The sequence below is a fragment of the Excalfactoria chinensis genome, chromosome 2, assembly GCF_039878825.1.
Source record: "Excalfactoria chinensis isolate bCotChi1 chromosome 2, bCotChi1.hap2, whole genome shotgun sequence".
Lineage (NCBI taxonomy): Eukaryota > Metazoa > Chordata > Aves > Galliformes > Phasianidae > Excalfactoria > Excalfactoria chinensis.
The window spans coordinates 16,981,076-17,001,613 of record NC_092826.1 but is presented as its reverse complement, the minus strand read 5'-3'; the positions used below and the strand labels follow the sequence as shown (position 1 = coordinate 17,001,613).

At 39.2% G+C, this 20,538-nt stretch overlaps 1 protein-coding gene across 1 annotated transcript in view; it reads left to right on the top strand.

Annotated features, from left to right (window-relative positions):
- Nucleotides 1-2,975: 2,975 nt before the first annotated feature.
- Nucleotides 2,976-20,538, top strand: part of EMC2 (ER membrane protein complex subunit 2) — a 57,165-nt gene continuing 39,602 nt past the window's right edge. The window contains exons 1-5 of the mRNA XM_072330401.1: nt 2,976-3,094; nt 8,459-8,572; nt 10,908-10,972; nt 14,962-15,047; nt 17,617-17,674. Coding sequence (XP_072186502.1) covers nt 3,055-3,094; nt 8,459-8,572; nt 10,908-10,972; nt 14,962-15,047; nt 17,617-17,674 — 363 coding nt within the window. The 5' untranslated portion in view covers nt 2,976-3,054. The remainder of the gene's footprint in view (nt 3,095-8,458; nt 8,573-10,907; nt 10,973-14,961; nt 15,048-17,616; nt 17,675-20,538) is intronic.

The following is a 20,538-nucleotide window of genomic DNA, read 5'->3' as shown; positions in this document are numbered from 1 at the left end:
TTTTCTCTTCCACAGTACAAAGAGAGGAATGCAATGGATAGGTCAGTTTTGAGCTCAGCAGAACGCAACATATGTGATTTTACGCAAGTAGCTCACCACTAGATCCAAAAAGGCAGTAGGCAATACTTACAGTGCTTAACTTCAGGATCCAGACTCTTATAATGCAGGTGAAGTGCTACATGTCTTAGGAAGCAATCAAAAGTAACTGGAGAGTGGCCTAAACGTAACTAACAGAGAGATCAGAATTATCTCTTAGAACTGTAACTGGACCACATGCTTGTGAGACATGATTTCCTAAGTCCTGCTGAGACAGAAAGTTTTGGGCAGGTACAGAAGCACAAAGCTCAGTGTCCAGGGAACTGAAAGTCAGTACCCCTCCCAAACTCTTCAAACACACATTTCTCAAATTTCCGTGTATTCAGCATCAGGTGACAGCTGACAGGGTTTTTAGAAGGACCCAAAGTTTGGATTTCTGTCCTATAAAGTTTTGTCTGTCTCCATATTAGGCAATACAGCTAGCTCAGCAATCCAGCAGTGCTACACTCCACAAGCAGATTTCTCATTTTACCTCAGTTATATATGTGTTATACTGTAATGTGTGGAGCAGGTGTGTACTAAATCCTTTATGGTCCTGGTGCTTAACCAGTTTGTATTCATTCCTTTATCTATAAAGCAGGAGCAAAACTTACCTACTCCATAGGAATACTATGAGAAAAAATACATGAAGGTAATAGATGCTAGCACTGTAGAATTAGTTGGAAGTCAAGTGTTGCTGCACAAAGACTAAATGGTGGTTCTTCCAGTGACTTAGAAGAATATTAAAAATGATCCTTGAGAAAGGAGAAATAAGGTAAATGCAGTCTTTCTAGATCATCATTTGAATTCCAGTTTAGGTCTTACAGCTGTCAAAGTCATTAAACTTAATTACATTGTAGATTTTATTAAGATTTTATTTATTTTTTTTTCCTAATTCAGAATAAACAACCTAAATACAGAAACATTATTATTATTTTTTAATATAGGGGACATTTATCAATGGAGGTGGGAATGGACTTTGACTAAGGAGTCTGATACCTTTCCAGAACAGCTCTTCTCAGAGCCGAAGGTGAAAGTGAGATAAGTTCCTAGTGATATTTTCTAAAAAAAAAAAAATAAATAAAATAAAAAAAATTGTTCTTCTAATGTATCTGAGGTTAAAAACATAACCATTTTTTGAGCATCTTTAAAGTTCATATTACCCTGTAAAGAAAGCTACAATTATTTCTTACACCAAAATGGAGAGCTTTCTTTACTCTGAATCCCTCCACCTACATGGCTGTGGCCAGAACAAGTCATGGCATTAGGAGACCCAGAGGAGACAAAAGTGGCCTGACTCTGTGTTCACTCACATAGTTCTGGCTGCAGCCTACCTCAGGGCTCCTTGACTCAGTGCCTAAAACTTGCTGTCTTCATTGTTTATTAAACAACCATTGGTTTGAGGAAACTAACAGAAATCAACCACTCCTCGTCTTTTCCAAAACAAGTCCTGGAGGAGCGAAAGAGTGGTTAGTAAGCTTTGAACAAATAATAGCAGGTGTCTTAGTGCCACACAAAATGGATGCCGAAAGCTTATAGAGATTAAAAACAAAAACATCTGACAAATTTGTTTGTATTCATAAATGTAGTCTCAGATTCAGGATGTCCTAGGATAACAATTCCTGTAGCCAGGACAGATCTACTTTAGAATTCTAGAAACATAGAATGGCTTGGGATGCAAAGAACTTCAAAGATCATCTAGTTCCAAACACTCTGCCATGGGCAGGATTGCAAACCACTAAACCAAACAGTAGGTCAGGTTGCCTCATCCAACCTAGCTTTGAACAGCTCCACAATGGAGCATCAACAACCTTCCTAGGCAACCTGCTATAGTGCCTCACAACGCTGTGAAAAAATTCCCTGACATCTAATCTATATTTCCTCTCTTTTAGTTTAAAACTGTTAATTTCCATCCTGTTTATAAGCTCCCTTTAAGTATTGGAAGGACACAGTGAGGTCTCCCTGGAGCCTTCTCTGGGCTGAACAAGCCCAGTTGCCTCTGTCTTCACAAAAGAGGTTCTCCAGCCCTCTGAACATCTTTGTGGCCCTCCTCTGTATCCTCTTCAACAGCCCCACATCTTACCCATGCTGGAGGTCCCACACCCAAGTGGAGTACTCCAGATTGGGCCTTACTATGGCAGAGCAGAGGGGGACAATTCCCTTCTTGTCCCTGCTGGCAATCCCTTCGGTTGTAGCCCAGGATACTGTTGGTCTTCTGTTCTGCAAGTGCACATTGCTGGTTGATGTTAAGTCATTCATCCTCCAGAACACTGAAGTCCTTCTCTGCAGGGCTACTCTCAAGGAGTTCTTCTCCCAGTCTGGGATTTCCCTAACTCAGCTGCAGCATCCACTCTTGGCCTTGTTAAACCTCACATGGGCTCACTTTTCAAGCCTGTCCAGGTCACCCTGAATGGCATCTCTTCCTTCTGTCCTATCAATTGACCTACTCAGCTTGTTGCTGTTTTCAAACTCACTGAGGTTGCTCTCAAACCCACCACCCATGTCACTGGTAAAGATGTTACAGAGTAGCAGTCACAAGACAGACTCCTGGGCTACACCTCCAGTGTCTGACCTTCACCTGGACACAGAGTCATTTACCACAACCCTCTAGTCGCAACCTTCCAACCAGTTCCTCATCCGCTGTACAGTCTACCCTTTGCACTTGTATCTCTCCAATTTAGAGACAAGGATGTGACTGTTTGCCCCGTCTCCTACTTTCCCTTAGCACCAGCTTTGGCCATTGCAGGAAACAAGATTTGGGCTGGATGGGCCTTCAGTCCACTCAACACAGCTGCCTCGTGCTCCGAGCTTTCAGTTCATCAGGAAGGCTGACATTCGTGGGCGACCCGCGCGTGAGGTCCGACCGCCGGCAGCCCCACGGCGGGGCGGAGCGGTGCGTGCTGCGGGCGGTGCCCCGCGGCGGGAGGCCAATGACGGCCGGGGTCGTCACTGCGCCGCGTCACGCGGGCGGCCGCCAAGATGGCGAAGGTCTCGGAGATGTACGACGTGACCTGGGAAGGTAACGCCGCGGCCAGCCGCTGGCCTGGTTAGGGTCGGACCGGGAGGGCCTTGCGCCTCGGTGCAGAGCGGAGGCGGTGCGGCCCGCACGGTCTGCTCGGTGTTCCGCTGCGCGCCGGACCCGAGCGGGCCGGAGCTGGCATACTCTGGCCGGGCGGTGAGGCGAGGTGACGGCGGCTCCTGCTGGGCGCTCGGGCTGTGCGTGACCGCAGCCGCGGGGCTGTGCCGCCGGACGGGGCATCTCGGCGGCCGGCCGCAGTGCGCAGCTGGGCCCCGGCTGCCCGTGGTACAGTAACGCGGAGGGGGAGACACGCGTGTCGTGCCCCCCGCCCAGCCGTGGTACGGGGCGGGTTCCTCCTCTGAATGAGCTGACCCGAGTATCGTGGCATTGAGAGAGTATGTTACATCCCTGTGTCTTGCTGGGAATCATATAGAATTGCTCAGGTTAGAAAAGACTTTCAAGGTCATCAAGTCCAAAAGCAGAGGAAAGAACTCAGCGGGGCCTACAGCACATCGTGGCCCTGTCCTCCACCCAAAGTCCCAGTGCTGCTCTTTAAGAGAAAATAGCTCTCGGCTGAACTCCTGGCTTGATCGGCAGTTTGCATCAGTTCCCTCTTTGTGGGGGGGGCTGTAACAAGGTTTGAGCAGGCATTCAGATTTGTGTTTAAGCCTTACTGGCCAAGGATACACCAGATAACAGCTTGGATGTCAGGCTGGTGTTAGTTTGATGGTTCCCTGATGAAGACGCAGCAGTTCCTGGGGGGATTTTTACTCAGCTGCTTCCTGATGACATCTTCCAGAGTGGTTTTCTCCTTACTGTTTTCATTCAGAATTTGGATAAAGACTAGAAAAAAGCATCTTTCCTTATCATACTTTATACTGTCTTTCATGCTATTATCTGTTTGGTAGGGTAGTTCAGTAAAGTGTTATTTCTGCAAGTTCTTTTATGTATGCTGCGAGAAGGTACTGCAGCAGTTTGTGAAGTTGTGGCTGGAAAGTTGCAGGGTGGAGAAGAGCATTGATTGACAGCCAGCTGAAAAGGCTGGTGACATCCAGATTTGTATCAAAAATAGCACTTTTAGCAGGAGCAGGGGGTGATTGTCCCTCTGTACCCAGCTCTTGTCACGCCTCGAGTGCTGTGTTCATTTTTGGGCCTATCGCTACAAAAAAGACAGCGAGGTCCAGGAGCATATCCAGGGAAGAGCAATGAAACCGCATGGAATCTGAAACACAAGTCTTAGGAGGAGCAGCTGAGGGAACTGAGATTGTCCAGTCTAAAGAAAAGGCTCAGGGCAGACCTTATTGTTCTCTGCAGCTCTCTTATAGGAGGTTGTGGTGAAGTGGAGGTCAGCCTTTTCACACAAGGTAACAATGATAGGCGATGGCCTTAAGTTGCCTCAGGAGAGGTTCAGGTTGGATGTTGGGAAGAATTTCTTTACTGAAAGAGTGATGAGGCTTTGGAACAGGCTGCCCAGTGAAGTGGTTGAGGCTTTCAAGAAAAAGAGTAGATATGGCATTGAATGACATGGTCTGGAGCAGTCACAGGCACGGTTTGATGGTTGGACTAGGTGATCTTAGTGGTCTTTTCCAACCTTAATGATTCTATGAAGCAGTAGAGAATAGGCTGTTGCATGGGAGGGAAAGTTGTGTTGGGCACTGCCAGCAGTATTGTAGGGCTTTCCTAAAAGTCTAATGCATGTTTGAAAATAATATTTCTTTTCTTTGTCATTATGAAATGTGTAATAGGATAAGTGAAATTCTTGAACAGACTGTGGAAAGACTCTTCACAGAGGAAAAGACATTTCTCTTTAATTCTGCTGTTCCCCAGCACAATGAGGCTTTTTATTACAGGGTCATTCCAGGAGGGTTGTGAACTGGTCCCTAAGGGAGAACTTGAACACGGCTCTGAGAAGTGATTGTAGCATATCTTGAAATTTGTCTGAAATGCTTGTTTTTGTACCCAGCTGACTGGTTGGTATTTATCTGAAAAGTGTCCTTTGTGTACTGAGTTCTTGATAAATGGGATGACTTACTTAAATATTGCTCAGATATCAAAAGGAGATTGGGGATTATGGAAGAAGTATGAATGTGAGGCATGCGAAGTACATTTTGTACTCTATTTTTCACTTGTTTTTTTTTCCTGTGACAAAGCTAGCTGTTAAACTGTGATGAAACTGTAGTTTAGGTAAATGTGTTGCATAGGTGTGAATTAAAATATGTATAAGAATTAGAAACTCTGTGCAATGACAGGGAGCCCAGAATTGCTGGTCTGGCGAAGCAGTGCAGTGCTATAGATTAGCCTGTCAGTACCAAGTGGCCACGTGCAGCCTCCTGCAGGAGCCTCATAGGCTGAAAAGGACTTGGAGACCATTCATAAATATTTAATGTTATTTCAGTGGCACATTAAGGATGAATTTGGCCCACGAGTGGTTTCTTTGGGAAAGATACAGTCTATATAAAGTTATTTTAAAGACTGATTTTGTAGCACAGAAGTTAGCCTGTGTGTGCAGGATTAGCTTGACCTGCAAACAAGAAGTGGTCACGGTGGTCAAGAACTAATAAAGCAACAGCTGGCTTTCACAGAAAAGCTGTCTGACATATTGTCAGAGTTGAACAAAATAATCTCACTTTTCTTTCTCATCTTTGCACCAAGGCATAATTGCAATAACATCTCAAACCCACCTAGCAGGATCAGACTTCCAGCTAGTGAGATGTGAGCTTTCTGGAGACCTGAAGTGCTGTTCCTGTTGCAGTCCGTCTTTCTACAGCAAATATCAAAACCAGAAAACCAAGAGAGAAATGAGATATGCTCTAAACTATGTTTATTTCAATTATTCACTTGTTTTCCATTTGAAAGCTTTTAAATAGCTCTTGTGATGACTGTTGTTTAAACTACTTGGCTTTTCTGGATCTCTACGTTAGTGTTAAAAATTGCTTTGCTTACGTGGTGGTACACTAAGGAGTCTTATGTTTTCACGTGAGAAGTCTATCAATGAATTCTTTATAATTACTGAAATAACCAACAAGACTTAACGGTCTGTACGTGTGAAGCCATTTTTTTTTTTGCAAGGATGTGTGTTGGTGAACATTGTATGCAACAAAGAGAAAAGCCCAAATGAATTGTAAAGCTGAACACTGACTTCAGCATCTCTACTCATTAAAGACATCCACTTTAGATGACAAAATTTCTTCCTTCCTCTGACTTAGGTGCTGAATTGACATTTACTATGTACCGGAAGACTCAAAAATGGAAAACAGTCTCACATTTTGTCTCTGTCATCATCTGTTTGCAATTAAATGATGATGAAATGTTTTTGTTGTGTTCTATACTGTGTTTGCTTGCTTCTTTTTATTTCTGTTTTCTGCCAAAACCAAAGGACAGACCAGTTTACTCTGAATTTTATGTATGAATTGATGTGATTACAGCAGGCAAAGGTGAGATCCTGAGATTTGAGTTGAGGCTGCTTTGAAAGCGGAGTTGATGCAGCCAAAGGCAGCACCAGCACTGCCAGTTGAATTTCCTTTTCTTCTTCCTGCAAGCGCAGAGTGCCGGTCAGGCTAGGGTAAGGACTGGGGCTGGAGACCTGCCTGGAGCAGGAGCCAGGGCCATACAGACTGTGCGGGTGGAGGTGAGACTGTTCTGCCAGTGGCAGTGTGGCTGTGGGGGTTTGTTTGCTTGGTATTTTAAGAGGAGAGAGTTGAGCTGAGATCTGGTATCTGTAACAGAAGGGCAATATAAAAATGAGCTCCAGAAATATAACAGCTAGGGAATGACCAGGGCAGTGGATTTTATGTGTCGGGGTCACATTTTCTCTTGTATGTCTTGTATGTTTCTCTTTGTATGTCTCTGCTAACAGGGCTAACTACCTTTATCTCATGAGGTGCTTTTAGATACTGAAGATTTGAAACCTGTGGTTCACGTGAATACATATGAGTTATTATAAAAAGGCTGCATAGTATCTGGTTGCTCAGCCCATATTACCTGACACCTTAACAAGAACAAAATAGGCTTTATTTCCTTTGGCTTCCTGTAAACTGCTGTGTGTCTTTAGGGAACAACAAGCACTGTGGCAGGTATCCTTGTTCCTTTGCACTTGACATGTTTTGATTCGTATGGGCAGAAGAGCCTAAGACTAAAAAGATGCATCAAGACCAACCTGCATTCATGACAGAAGAGTAATTGCATCTAAAGCCAGGCAGTTAATAATCAGAGTGGTTACCCTTGTATTACATGCTCTTTGTACATTTGTCTGCAAGACTTAAAATACTATTGGCTCTTTTGATATCTTCCTTAGCAAAAATTGGCAATGTTGTTGAAATCCTTACTTAAGTTTTACTGTGATTTTTAGCATTCAGTACTTCTAAAACTAAATACATAAGTTAGATGCTATTCTGTTTGGAACTGCACTGGAATGGACACACTGAGAATTTCCAAGTAAATGCATAATTAGGAATCAGATGGCTTATTTATTTGTATGCATTTATCTTGTCAGTTTTTGTGAATGTTTGTGTTCTCTCGCATTCTTGCTGCCTAACTTTGAATTTCCAGGGACCATCTTGTGTCTAGAACCATTTAACTTTACTTGTGTGTATGAAATGTAACCGTGTGGTGGGTTTGGTTGAATTTCAAAAGGAAAATGTAGCACAAAGGCAGTATTATGGGTGATTCCAAATTGCTTCAGGTAGATAGAACAAAGTTCAGTGCTTAGTTTTCACCTATTGGTCATGTCAACTGTGTGTTTGGAGGTGCAAAAAAAGCTTGTCTTACTTACCTGAATAAGCAATGGTTGCTTTTACCTCTGAGCTCATCTCTGATATATGTGGAAAGCTTTTGCTTCCATGCCTGTCTGTCCTTCAGTTTAAATTGTTGGGAGCACACAGATCCTTTTTGGAATGGAATTTTATGCCATTTCTTACACTGATAAAAGTGAACTGCTGTTGAGTTCTCATAGTTATTCTAATGTTTTCTTTAAGTGAAAATGTATCTACGTGGAGCAGAAATTTGATGTTGTTAGTAAATATAAGTGTAAAACTACGTGAAAGAAAGCCCTTGAAGCCTGTTTTTCTTAAAACCGGGGCAACATCCATTACATTTTATTGCTTACCGTGTAACCACTGGCCTGCAAACCTAGAAGTTGAATTATTTACATTACGGCATGAGCAAGGCTTGAGTGATGCAGCTCCAGAGGTCTAGTATGTACATACATCTGTTCTCTAGTAGTTCCCTTCTATTAGTAGAAGTTGCTTTTTCAGATCTGTTGCTTTCTAAACCATGCTTCGTATACATATTTTAAGAAATAAAGTTCAAATTCCATTCCTATTTGGAAATCTGAATCTTTTCATTTCTTTTCACTTTTCCCTTTAGATATGCGTGATAAAATGAGGAAATGGAGGGAAGAAAACTACCGAAACAGTGAGCAGATTGTGGATGTTGGAGAAGAGTTAATTAATGAATATGCATCTAAGCTTGGAGATGACAGTAAGGAAATGTTTGTCAAAGTATCCATTGCTTTTAGATTTTATTTCATTTATCTGATTTTGGTTTTCACTTTTTGACTCCCTTTTATACTTCTCTGTTGCCTCTGTGTATCTGATTGGTAAAATAGGAGTTCTTTTAGTCTGAATATGTTGCCAAAATTCCCAGGTTTTATTTCTTTCCCAAATATGGGCTGCAGCGAAGACAGATGTAAAGATTACTCAACAGAATAATTAGTTTAGTATATTATTAGTTAGACCATGATGTGAAAAGAGCACATATATTTCATTTAGCTTTCATTTGACTGATTTTCTGTTCTTCAGCAGCACTGAAAAATTAAAAAAGGTAATCATAGAATGGCCTGGGCTGAAAAGGAAGACAATGGTCACCTGGTTTCAACTCCCCTTCTATGTGCAGGGTCGCCAGCCACAAGACCAGGCTGCCCAGAGCCACATCCATCCTGGCCTTGAATGCCTCCAGGGATGGGGCATCCACAACCTCTTTGGGCAACCCGTTCCAGTGTCACCACCCTCTGAGTGAAAAACTTCCTCCTAATATTTAATGTAAATCTCCCTGTCTCAGTTTAAAACCATTCCCCCTTGTCCTATCACTGTCCACTCTTTCCTCCTCCTGTTTATGTGCTCCCTTCAAGTACTGGAAGGCCGCAATGAGGCCTCCCCAGAGCCTTCTCTTCTCCAAGCTAAACAAGCCCAGTTCCCTCAACTTTTCCTCATAGGTGCTCCTGCCCTCTGATCATTGTAATTTTATAAAACAGAGAAAGATTTTCCAGAATGAAGTCATAGATCCTGCAGAAATTAATATTAAAGCTGTTTTCTTTATAGCATTACGCTAGTGATATTATAGATGAAGCTTAAGTCTACGTTTCCACTATCCATGCAATTATTATTTTCATGTAACTTTAGCTGACTTATACTAATTTCAGTAGACAGAAGTTTGGCATACAGTGTTTCATATTGGAAAAAAATTGTTTGTTTTGGTCAGAACCATACAGTAGCACACTACTATAAGCATGATATAAAACAAAGTATTAGAAATTATTACTTAGTGTGTACTTTTAGGCTTGAGTATTAATCTTGCACAAGCAGGTTTTTATTTTAATGATAGATTTTTTTTTTTCTTCATTTCCCTTTTTTATAGTTCAGATAATTTAATAGAATATAGACTTAATGTATTTCTCCTAGTCTTTAAATTTTTATTAATCGGTGCTATATGGAAACTAGTGGATTTTTTGCAGTCATATTTAATGCATTGTATTTACTAATACCTTACAGTATTCTAATAATTTTGCTTCCTTTTAGTAAGTGTCATGGTTTAACCTGTGACAGTAAGTTAACTTTTATCTTGAGTGTCTGACTGTATCTGGTGTTCTGGAATTCACATAACTATTTCAGAAAAGCACAGTCATGAAAGACCGCTGGAGATTGAATACCTGAAGGCGCTGTGCTGTACTCTGAGGGATATTACAGTGTAGCTGTAAGGAATGTGGTTGGTAGGCTGCGGGATGGGCTTTATACAGGTACCTCTAGAAGAATTGTCACTGTTTCCCTCTTACTTAGGAAATAAAAAACATTTGAAAACCAAGCTTGGTTTTACTCTCAAGTTACAATGTTGTTAGCAATTTATGAGTTACATTTTAGTATGGAGATGTTGAGGATCTTGTTCCTCTCAGTTAGGAAGACATTAGCTTCTGTTTCTGTTCTGTAACATATGTAAATCAAATCAGGTGCGCCTAGTAAGTTTAGAGCACTTGCAGTACATGTAATGGCAGAAGGAAACATTAATACATGATTTTTCTATAGTTTGTATAGCTGCTCTGTTAAGTTCTTCAAATTCAAGAACGTAGTGGACCTATAATAGAACTAATATAATCTGTCACTGATTTAGAAAAATTGCTCTATTCCAGGAAGAAAACAGTATAAAACTTCTGGCAGGAAACAGTTAAGGGAAATTTGTTTTCATTCTAACCTGTGGCTGTTCTCTATGTCTGTTCAGAGAGTGTGTCCTAATGGGGATCTGTTTAAAAGCTTGCAGCTATGATGTTAGGAATACCGGAGTATTTGAGCTTTTTGCCTCTTGGTATGTCAGAAGGTACTTTTTTATTGAAAGCAATAAAACTACTTAAATGCACTTTTAATTGATTCCATCAGTTTCTTGAAACGTCCATTGTTCTGTAATGATCCACAGAAGTACGAGGGGAAAAATATATGGACATAGTTCATTGATCTGATTTTCATCCTAGGTGTTTCCCTTTATGTTAAAATAAATAAATAAAAATGATGAAATCAGTTATCTCAATTTATGTCTCTTTTGTGTCCAGTTTGGATAATATACGAACAGGTGATGATTGCTGCCCTGGACTGCAGTCGAGATGATTTGGCACTGGTAAGTTTTTAAGCTGACTTTTCTCTCAACCTTTACATTTTCTTCCTGAGTACATCTTCAGGATAGCAGTTTGAACAGTTGTAGGATATTCTGAACTCCATAACTTGGCCTTGTAGGATATCAAAAAATAGACTGCTGTGAAGAAACTGCCTCCACCCAGTTTCTTTAATGTGTTTAAGTAGATCATGTCTCTTCCAAAAACTATTAAAATGTTCACAGCTTCTCTGATACGGGCTAAATTTCACACATACTGACGTTGCCATATTGACCAAAAAGTGTTTGTTTATTAAAAAAAATCTCAATGTATATAGTTTTTTTAATGTTTTTTAATGGTAAAAATGCTCCATCACATATATCAATATGATATTGTGCTGTCATTGCTGACAGTCCTTGACACATTGGAGCAAATCCAGTTGATGTGTCTACCAAGGTGAGTAGAGCTGGGCTACATAATGTGTACAAAAATACTCAGACATGTAGGTCTGTTAAGTCTTGAGTAGGTAAAGAAAAGATCTTTGTTATCTTCAAATCTGTAATTCTGAATGTGTAATATGTTATAAAGTTAGTGTAAACAGGCTTTTGTAGATGTGCAACAAAGAACGAGCATGATAGGTATAAGTGGCAGCAAAGAAAATTCCGCTTTCCAGTATTAGGAGAAAAAGATTTAACCTCAACAGTGGTGAACTCTTTGGGACACAGAGCACAGAAAAGAAGTGGTATTCCTTGGAAGTTCTTAGAAACACATTACTGTGTAGCCCTGAATTACCTTCGTTATGTTGGAAGCTGGCTTCATAATGAGTGAGGATGCGATGCAGGTGACCTCCAGAGGCCCCTTCTGATCTGAATTATTCAATAATTCTTAATATCATCATATCATCATAGTATCATAGTATCGTGCGAGTTGGAAGGGACCTTAGAGATCATCGATAAACATTGCTAATGGTTATTTGATTTTAGTAACTTTGTGCGCAGATGTATTTGAATTACAAAAATAATTCAGACAAAATGAGCCTGTTTTGAACTCCTAACAGCAGCTCCCTAGATGAAAAACAGCATTTTCAAAGGTTCAGGTCCTTCACAGGAATTACTTTTGTATGTGGGAGAACAAGACACTGGAAAAAGACATCACATAATGTCTCTGAGCTTCAGGTGCTGTCATTAGGTTGAAACAGTCTCCAATATATGAGGCATCAGACTAGAGGTTGTATTTGGGAGAAGGGCGGTTTGAAAGTAGGCAGAACCAGATAAGTTTATCTTGAGATTCGTATATATATGGAACAATGGAGTACTGGAAAATAGAAAACAGCACACTGAACTTCTTGTAAACCTGCTGAACTTCCCTTTTTTGGGAGGGACTCAAAAGAAGACACCATTGTATTGTAGTTGTCTGTTCAAACAAAAACAAACCTACTGTATAAATAAATGCATTTCTGTGTTTGGATTTATGTCTAAATCAATTTTGGTATTTATTTTCAGGAAGACTTTCATGGAATTGTTGAGGCAGCCAGTGCTGAAAGATCAGTTGTGAAACACTGTTGTTTTTACTAAACGTGGCAGAGATTTTGAATTTGTTTCTGTGCCCTCTTAGAGATATTGCTCAAGGTGTGGCAGTGCAGCATTTTATATACAGCTCAGAAAGGGGGTAAAAGCTTAGAGGGAAACAGAGATTATTATTATTATTGTTTGATTGACTTACGATGAAGAAGTAGTTAATTCAAGCAAGTCAGCATCATATGTAACTTTCTCCTACAACTGTAGCCCCAAAGGTTTTTTAGCAGAGAGCTTTTGACGCTTGTGCTTAGAGGAACGGATCTCATCTTCTCTAAATGAGGCTGAGATGGATTTTACAGTCACTTGGAGAAGGGAACACTCTGGGGAGACATCACTGTGGCCTTCCAGTACTTGAAGGGAGTGTATAAACAGGAGGGGAAATGGCTGTTTACGAGGGTGGATAGTGATAGGACAAGGGGGAATGGTTTTAAACTGAGATGTGGGAGGTTTAGGTTAGATATTAGGAGGAAGTTTTTAACACAGAGTGTGGTGACGCACTGGAACAGTTTGCCCAGATTGTGGATGCCCCATCCCTGGAGGCATTCAAAACAAGGCTGGATGTGGCTCTGGGCAGCCTGGTCTAGTGGTTGGTGACCCTGCACATAGCAGGGGGGTTGAAACCGGATGATCATTGTGGTCCTTTTCAGCCCAGGCCATTCCATGATTTATCTGGCTTTTGATTTGTGTTAATGTTGTTTGGTTTTTGCTTTGGTGAAAGTGCCTGTTGCTGATAGGCACCTGCATTACCAGTATTGACATACTTAAGTTCAGATTTATATTTCTTTATCTTTTGTTATTCATTAAAATTAAAAAATTAAAATCCTATGTAGCTGAAAAAATCATAAAGCAAATTAACTGTAAATTGAAGTTTCACAAATAAATGAGATTTGCCATTGCAATGGCTGAGTTTGAGAGAAACTAAAAAGTTCTGTAGAACCAGTTCTCTCTGTGAGAACTGATAGAGTCTACTGTTAACATATGCGGCATTTCAGAAATATATTATAATACACGATTAGAGGGAGTACAGGTTAAATTTAAAAAGAATGGTTCCCAGTACTGCTGAGATGGGAGCAACCTGAAGATATGAATAATCTAGCTTATCATGAAGGGAACGTCTTTTGGTTTGTTTTGAAAAGTGCTACAGCAAATTGTTTAGAACAGATTATTTCTTCCAATTTCTTAATCCACAGGAATTTGTTTTGGTCTCATAGCTCCTGTTTTCAACTGGGTAGTGACCTAGTCAGGTCTGTGATGAGTGGTTCTAGTCTCACAGTACTCCTGCATTTTTCATCAGCATTTCTTCTGTTGTTAATTGTTTTTTTTCTGGATGAATGTTCATCTGCAGCTTGTGGGATCCAGTATTACTGCAAACAAGTTTTGTCAGTTTTGAATGAGTGTTGGAGAAAAGCAGTGAAGATTTTTCTACTTCTCCAGCAGCTCTTTATTTACATACACAGTGTGTGTGCTCATTTTGCTAATTTTTACTGATTTATTTATCTGGTTATATTTCTTACTTTGACCAGTAGAAGTGATGGAATGGAACGGATTATGTGGATAGACCTTAGCCAAAAACTTAGATCTGAAGAACAGGTTTTCAAGCTCAGTTGTATAAATAAGTGCCTTGAAAAGGAAAGCTGTGTGTGAAACTTTTAACAGAACTTCAACCGTTGGTCTTCTGAAGAGATTGGGGTCTACAATGTTTCTCATCAAAGAGTAACAAATGAGCTACAAACCTTGCACTGCTGCGTAGCCACAGCTATGATATGATTCCTCAGTCTGCTCTGGGGAAGTTGTGACTCAGTCCCTCTACCAAACATGCCATTTTCATTTTTTTGCTAATCTGGAGCAATCTGTCTATGTTGAATTCCTTTTATCCAGCCCAGATGTCTCATTGATTTCAGGAGTTAGAAGTTATACCTCCTCTGCCAACAGGCTCTGTTCAAGCCACTGACAAACATTTTCTTTGGATTTCAAAGTTTTATTTAAAAAATAAACACAGAGCACAGAATTAGCATCGTTTGTTCCATTATAAGATATCCATTTATTAAGGAAGTATCACGTAAGTTCTTACTGTCTTTAGTTTTCTTAACCGTCTTGTGTTATTATGAGGAAACTAAGTAGACTTCAGTGTTTCATAGCATCAGAACTGTTTTAGTAAATGAGTTTACTTTTCAGGGCAAATAGCTATTTCCAGGAAGCCTCAGTGATCGAAAAAACTAAATGGAAAATATTTCTTAAAATCTTCTTTGTGAAAAGACAAACAACTTCTCACAAAATTTCAGTTTCTGAACTTTTATCTATCAATATATTTTATTGCTTATTTAATAAATGGGTATTTACTTTTAATCAGAGGTCACATTTCAGGCTGTTGAATTCTTCAGCTTCTCTTTTCCCCCGCTTCTGCGTTCACTGTAGTATTTTTGATTTTATTTGTACAGTTTTGTCTTCAGGAACTAAGGAGGCAGTTTCCTGGGAGCCATAGGGTGAAGCGATTAACTGGAATGAGATTTGAAGCTATGGAAAGGTAAAACCTTTATTTAACAAAAAAATGTATTTTCTGTGTGGAAAAGTGCATGCTATTTCTTAAGAAGGAATTCAGGCATAATAAAAGCATGGCAAAGCAATGCTATCCAGTTTCTATAAAGAAAATAACGGTGTGCATGATCATGTTATGTTTAGTCATTTTTTTATTGTGTTTTTGCTTGTACTATACAGTGTTACATTTTTGCAATGTTCCGTCAGACTTGGTAGATTGGAAAGATCTATTACTTGACAGTCTAAGTTATTATACAGTAAAACACGAGGCACTTTTTTGGCAAGGTCTGTGAGGTATACATTTCATCTTGCAGATCTAGAGCAGAATATGAAAATGACTGACAGACTTTTTTTGCTTCACTGTACTTCTGGGCTCCCGATTGCTTCAAAATGGAGCTCTTTGTTTTCCAAGTGCTTATAAGTCCAGTAGAACTTAATATGAATCACTGTAGAGTTCTTTGTAGAAGCAATTCAAGAATGGCAGAAACTAAAAGAGGAAACATTGTAAAATATCATATAAAATGTTTATAACATACCAAATTTAATATGAATTATTAAAATAATGAACAGTTGAGAACTTTTCCAAAAGGAATGAACTTCATTTTGTGCCATACAGAGTTAATGGGATTTCGAGCTTTTGGCCCATCTTTAATAAAGGAATTGGAATTTAGAAATGAATATCTAAATACTTTTAAATAATATTTATTTAGCAGATGTTCTTTATCCATTTCCTTGCAAAATTAAATTTGAAAGTATAGTTTGATATGATCCATGAGTGAAAGTCCTTTGCTTGAAACAAAAAGGGAGGATAACTGGGTTTCATTAGCACAGGAGCAGTCTTGGTGCAACTAGAAGTTCCAGGTTTCTCTACATGTACCTGAAAAATTTCCATTAAGCTTACCAGTCTCCTTTTGGTGTAGGGTAGGACTATACTGAGAGCTTAGCAGCGTGTTTCCCCCCCTTTTTCCCAAAACTAAAAAAGCAAAAGATTATAATTCTGTTCAGGTGTGTTTGTCTACACTGAAGGTGGTACTGCATTGAAGCAGATCTCTGTAGGGGATAATGTCCCTCCAGACACTGTGTGTTGTTTCAGCAACGAAGTGGGACTGAGCTTCACCTTTTCAAAAGCATTTTTTAAAGTTGTTTTGGCTGGTTTAAATCCTTGAGGCTGAACTATGAGGGCAGCAGTGTAATGGAAGCTGAGGTTACTCGTCAATAGGTTTTCACTGGAAACTGGAGGAGAAAGAGAGGCTTTGGGTGTCGGTCACTGTGTAGAGAAACCCACCTGTGATTATTCTGAACTGTGCCCTAGGAAGTCCTGCTTCTTTCCACTGCCTGTAAATGAAGCCTAAGGAGACCTTGTCTGGGGTGATCACATGCTCTGTAGAAGTGCAATTCTCATTAAATTTTGTGTGCCTGTGAGAGCTGTTAAAATTCTGCCTTTCTCACAAGAAAGGGCAGATACTGAGGAACATCCTCATATGCACTTACTGATCAAGAGAATACTCTTCTGGAACTTGACTTAGTTAACCTGAGGTTATGGGCATTGTGTTCAGCCTTGTGAAATACATAGGATAAAGGTAACAGCTAATGGGGAACACAAATATGGCATTTAATGGCCATTACTGCTCAACTTGCTGGTAGCAGTCACCTTCTACTCATTACTGCTTTTGTGCTGCTTTTCACGTTTGTGCTTATACCTTATGGTAACTGGACTGGAAAGCTGAGCTATGCGTGTTACAGCAGCGCTCAGGAAGCAGTGCAAGTATGTAATGGGTGTCTGAGGTGAGAAGGGGATGTGCAGCAACAAAATCAGCAATACCTTGGAAAAACTGCTTGTCAAAATATTTGTGAAGGAACAGAGCATGCCCTGGTTGGTGATAGCCTGGTAGCTGTGAAGTCCAATGTATTTTGAGTTAAGTTGTTTAATTTGTCCAGTTTGTGTTCTGCACATGGCTGGCTAAATGGATAAACCTGTTTCCCAGAAGACAGACAGTGTTTATAACAGCTGGAGTAACCTATTTCGAGCAAACTTCAAATAGCAGAATTAATTAATGAAACCTATGTAGTGGTGGCGGAAAACAGTTTCCTTTCATGATTTGTGGTAAAGTCCAGGGGTTGCTCTAGTGTTACGAGTCCCTGTAGTTTACTGTTTGCAGTTTAAATTTATAAAATCATAACAGAAGAGACATACGAGAAGGTTTAAATTGCAGTAATGAAGTGAAAAGTCATTGTTTTGAATGGCCTATCAGATTTTGGGGTTTCTGCTTCTTAGGAAAGAAGAGAGATTTGGGTTGTGGTGATTGGATCTATGGGATACAGAAGAAAAGAACAGAAAGAGGGAGTATGAAAACTTTGGTGTAAAATGTATGAGTTCCTGAAATTGTATTCCATGAATGAATTGCCATTTATTTTATTTAACTTTGCCTGCACAATTTTGTTTGCATAATTATAGTCCGTATAAAAAGTATAGGAGTATTATTAACTATTGCAAGGACAGTCATTTAGTCAAGAGTTCTGTTTTAGCAAAAATAAATGTGAATGATTTCTTTAAACAGGTATGATGATGCCATCCAATTATATGACAGAATTTTACAAGAGGATGCAACCAATACAGTAAGTTTTAAAAGTTTATTTTTAACTGCAGCAATTTATTTGAAACTGACATTTTGTGGGTTTCACTCTGGATGTTTGTCAGCATTACTGTATTTGTTTCCTTTAGCTTCCTAGTATTATCACTGTGTGTGTTACCTTTGTTGTAACAAATAAGATTCTCTTTGAGAAGAGATGATGTGGCTTAATACTTATCATGTGACAGGACAAGGGGAAATGGCCTCAAGTTGCGCCAGGGCAAATTTAGGTTGGATATTAGGAAGAACTTCTTTACAGAAAGGGTAGTTAGGTACTGGAATAGGCTCCCCAGGGAGGTGGTTGAATCGCCATCCCTGGATGTGTTTAAGAGCCGTTTGGATGTGGTACTCAGGGATATGATTTAGTGGAGGGTTTTTAGAGTTAGGGTACTGGTTAGGCTGCGGTTGGACTTGATGATCTTCAAGGTCTTTTCCAACCTGGGTAATTCTATGATTCTATGTCTCCTGAACTTAAGCAAGTACTATAGCTGTTAACCTTTCCAGCAATCCTTAGTGAGACTTAGGTTGATGTCACTTAACAATGTTTATTATCAATTGTTTGTTTGAAGTATATGTTTGTCTGTTACTTGATTTTGAGGAACTGCATCTCTGTTGGTTAGACTTCTCTGCAAATAAAATACTTTGGCTATTGTGGACATTTGGCAGTCTCTTGTAAACCCTCACTGGTACATTTTAAACCTCTGTCTTTCTGCATTTGTCTTGTTTGATGTGTTTTGTTATTTAGGAGTCAAAATGGATTATGAGGTTAGCAAGGCTAATTGATATATATAAAGTGCAAGCACTTGCATTAAGTAAACCATTACTGAAAAAGGGATGATGTCATTATTTTTGGGTAACGCATCTTGAAATAATACCAAGTTGATCTCTCAGACAACATTGATAGAATAAAGTCAGTCATTTAGTGTTGATTTAAGTCCGCAGTTTTTTTGTGTGTAGGTAAAAAGAGTTATTTCAGTTCTTCACTCCTGGTTTTAACTTTCTCTCAACTAGTTTGACTTGAACTTTGTTTGCAAGACAAATGTAGGTGATCTTAGTAAGTCTGTAATGTTTATGGCAAAAAGTTCTAACACAAAATGTATGGATTACTGACATAAATTTTCATGTATCTCAGCAATGCACATCCAAAAATACATTAAGTCTTCCAAGTATGTTAAAATGAGAAGGAAACCATCTAAAGTGAAGCAACAAGAGTAGGTCACTTAGGTGCACATTTATGGCTTTCTGCTAAAGCCTTTGGAAAATGGAGCACCATATACAGTGACATCTGTAGACCGTGGGTCTTTGAAGAGTACATTTTTTACTGTTTAGCTTTTCAGCTCTCAATGTAGCTAATGTCATCTGAGTAAGGTGCTTGTTGGATAGTTTTCTAGAACAATATAGTTAGAACAATGCCTAATTTAGATGTTCTGTGTGAGAAAATCATTGAGATCCATAAAACATGAATATTTAGAAACATAAGATGTAAATTTAGTAGTAGTTCCACCACTTATTGTATTTCTGAAAATCTGAGACTTGAAGCAAAGAGTATAAAATGCAGAGCAGAAGTTTCTTGCTATATAACTCAGTCTTGCCTGTGAAAAGTGAAAATTAAATATAAAGTTTGGATAAATTGACATATGTAGGTTTCTTTGTGTCTTTTATCTGTTAATTATTTCCATGCGCACATGTGACTGCTGTAGGAAAATAATAGAGATTTTTAAAAAGAAGCTGTTGCTCAGTTTGTGTTGGCAGCCACCTTACTTTATAACAATTTCTTCTGATGTGTGGACACATGGAGTTGGTTATCTATATTAAACAGTTTGGCAAGTGCTGTGAGTGAAACATAGACATTTGTTAACCCAAATCATGTAAAAATCATACATTGCATCAACTGACAGTTTCAACTGGTGAAGAAGCATGGGAGGAGAAAAAAATCTTTTATTTTAAATTCCTAACAGGCTTCTCCGTTATAAGCGAACCTTGAAATTGAATTATGTAATGGGCACTTATGGTTTTGGATGAGGTTTTACTGCAAATTTTGAAATTTAAGTTAAAGCTCATTGTTATATTTCATTTAAAGATATAATCTGAAGTAGCTTTCTTAAAATACGATAATCTCTCAGTATTTCTCAACCTTCTCAATTCTCAGTATCTCTCAGCCATCAAACTTCACTCTAGACTTACTTTTTGAAAAGGTTTATTCATGTAACAATGGAGCAAAGTTAGTTTTGTCATTTTAGAAATCATGTTTCATTTTCCAAAGCTTGTAGGTGTTAGGAGTCAGCCTCTTCTCTAAGGAGGTTAACATCATTGAATGAAATGCACAACTTGTCTGCATTTAAATGCAATCAGCATGGCAACCTTTTTCTTTCTTGCCCATTTCAGTTGAAATACAAGCAAATTAGAGTTGGCAGGTTACTCTGTTGTTAAGGCAGCATAATATTTTCCATTGTGGGTCCTTTTTTATTAATTAAAATTTAATTTAGTATCCAATTGAAAGTCTTTAAACTAATGCCAAACAGTGGCCGAGTTATTTGTAGACCAGCATATACTTATCCTGTTTCTCAGAATGAAATAAGGGGGTCATTGTTTTTCAGAAGGACTGGAAGAAAAGACTTGGTTGTTTGTTTTTGCTGTTAATTTATTTTATTGGGAAGACATTATCCTGTTGTACTTCACTCCAAAGCCTTGGATACCAACAGGAAAACAACTCAGTAGAATGCAATTTTTAGTATACTATGATGAAAAACACCCAAATTGGCTAAATTACAGGTACTTGAAAGTGTTCAAATACCTGTTCAAAGTTCAAAGAGACTGCTGGATTTTTTTATTAAATACATCTTCTAAATG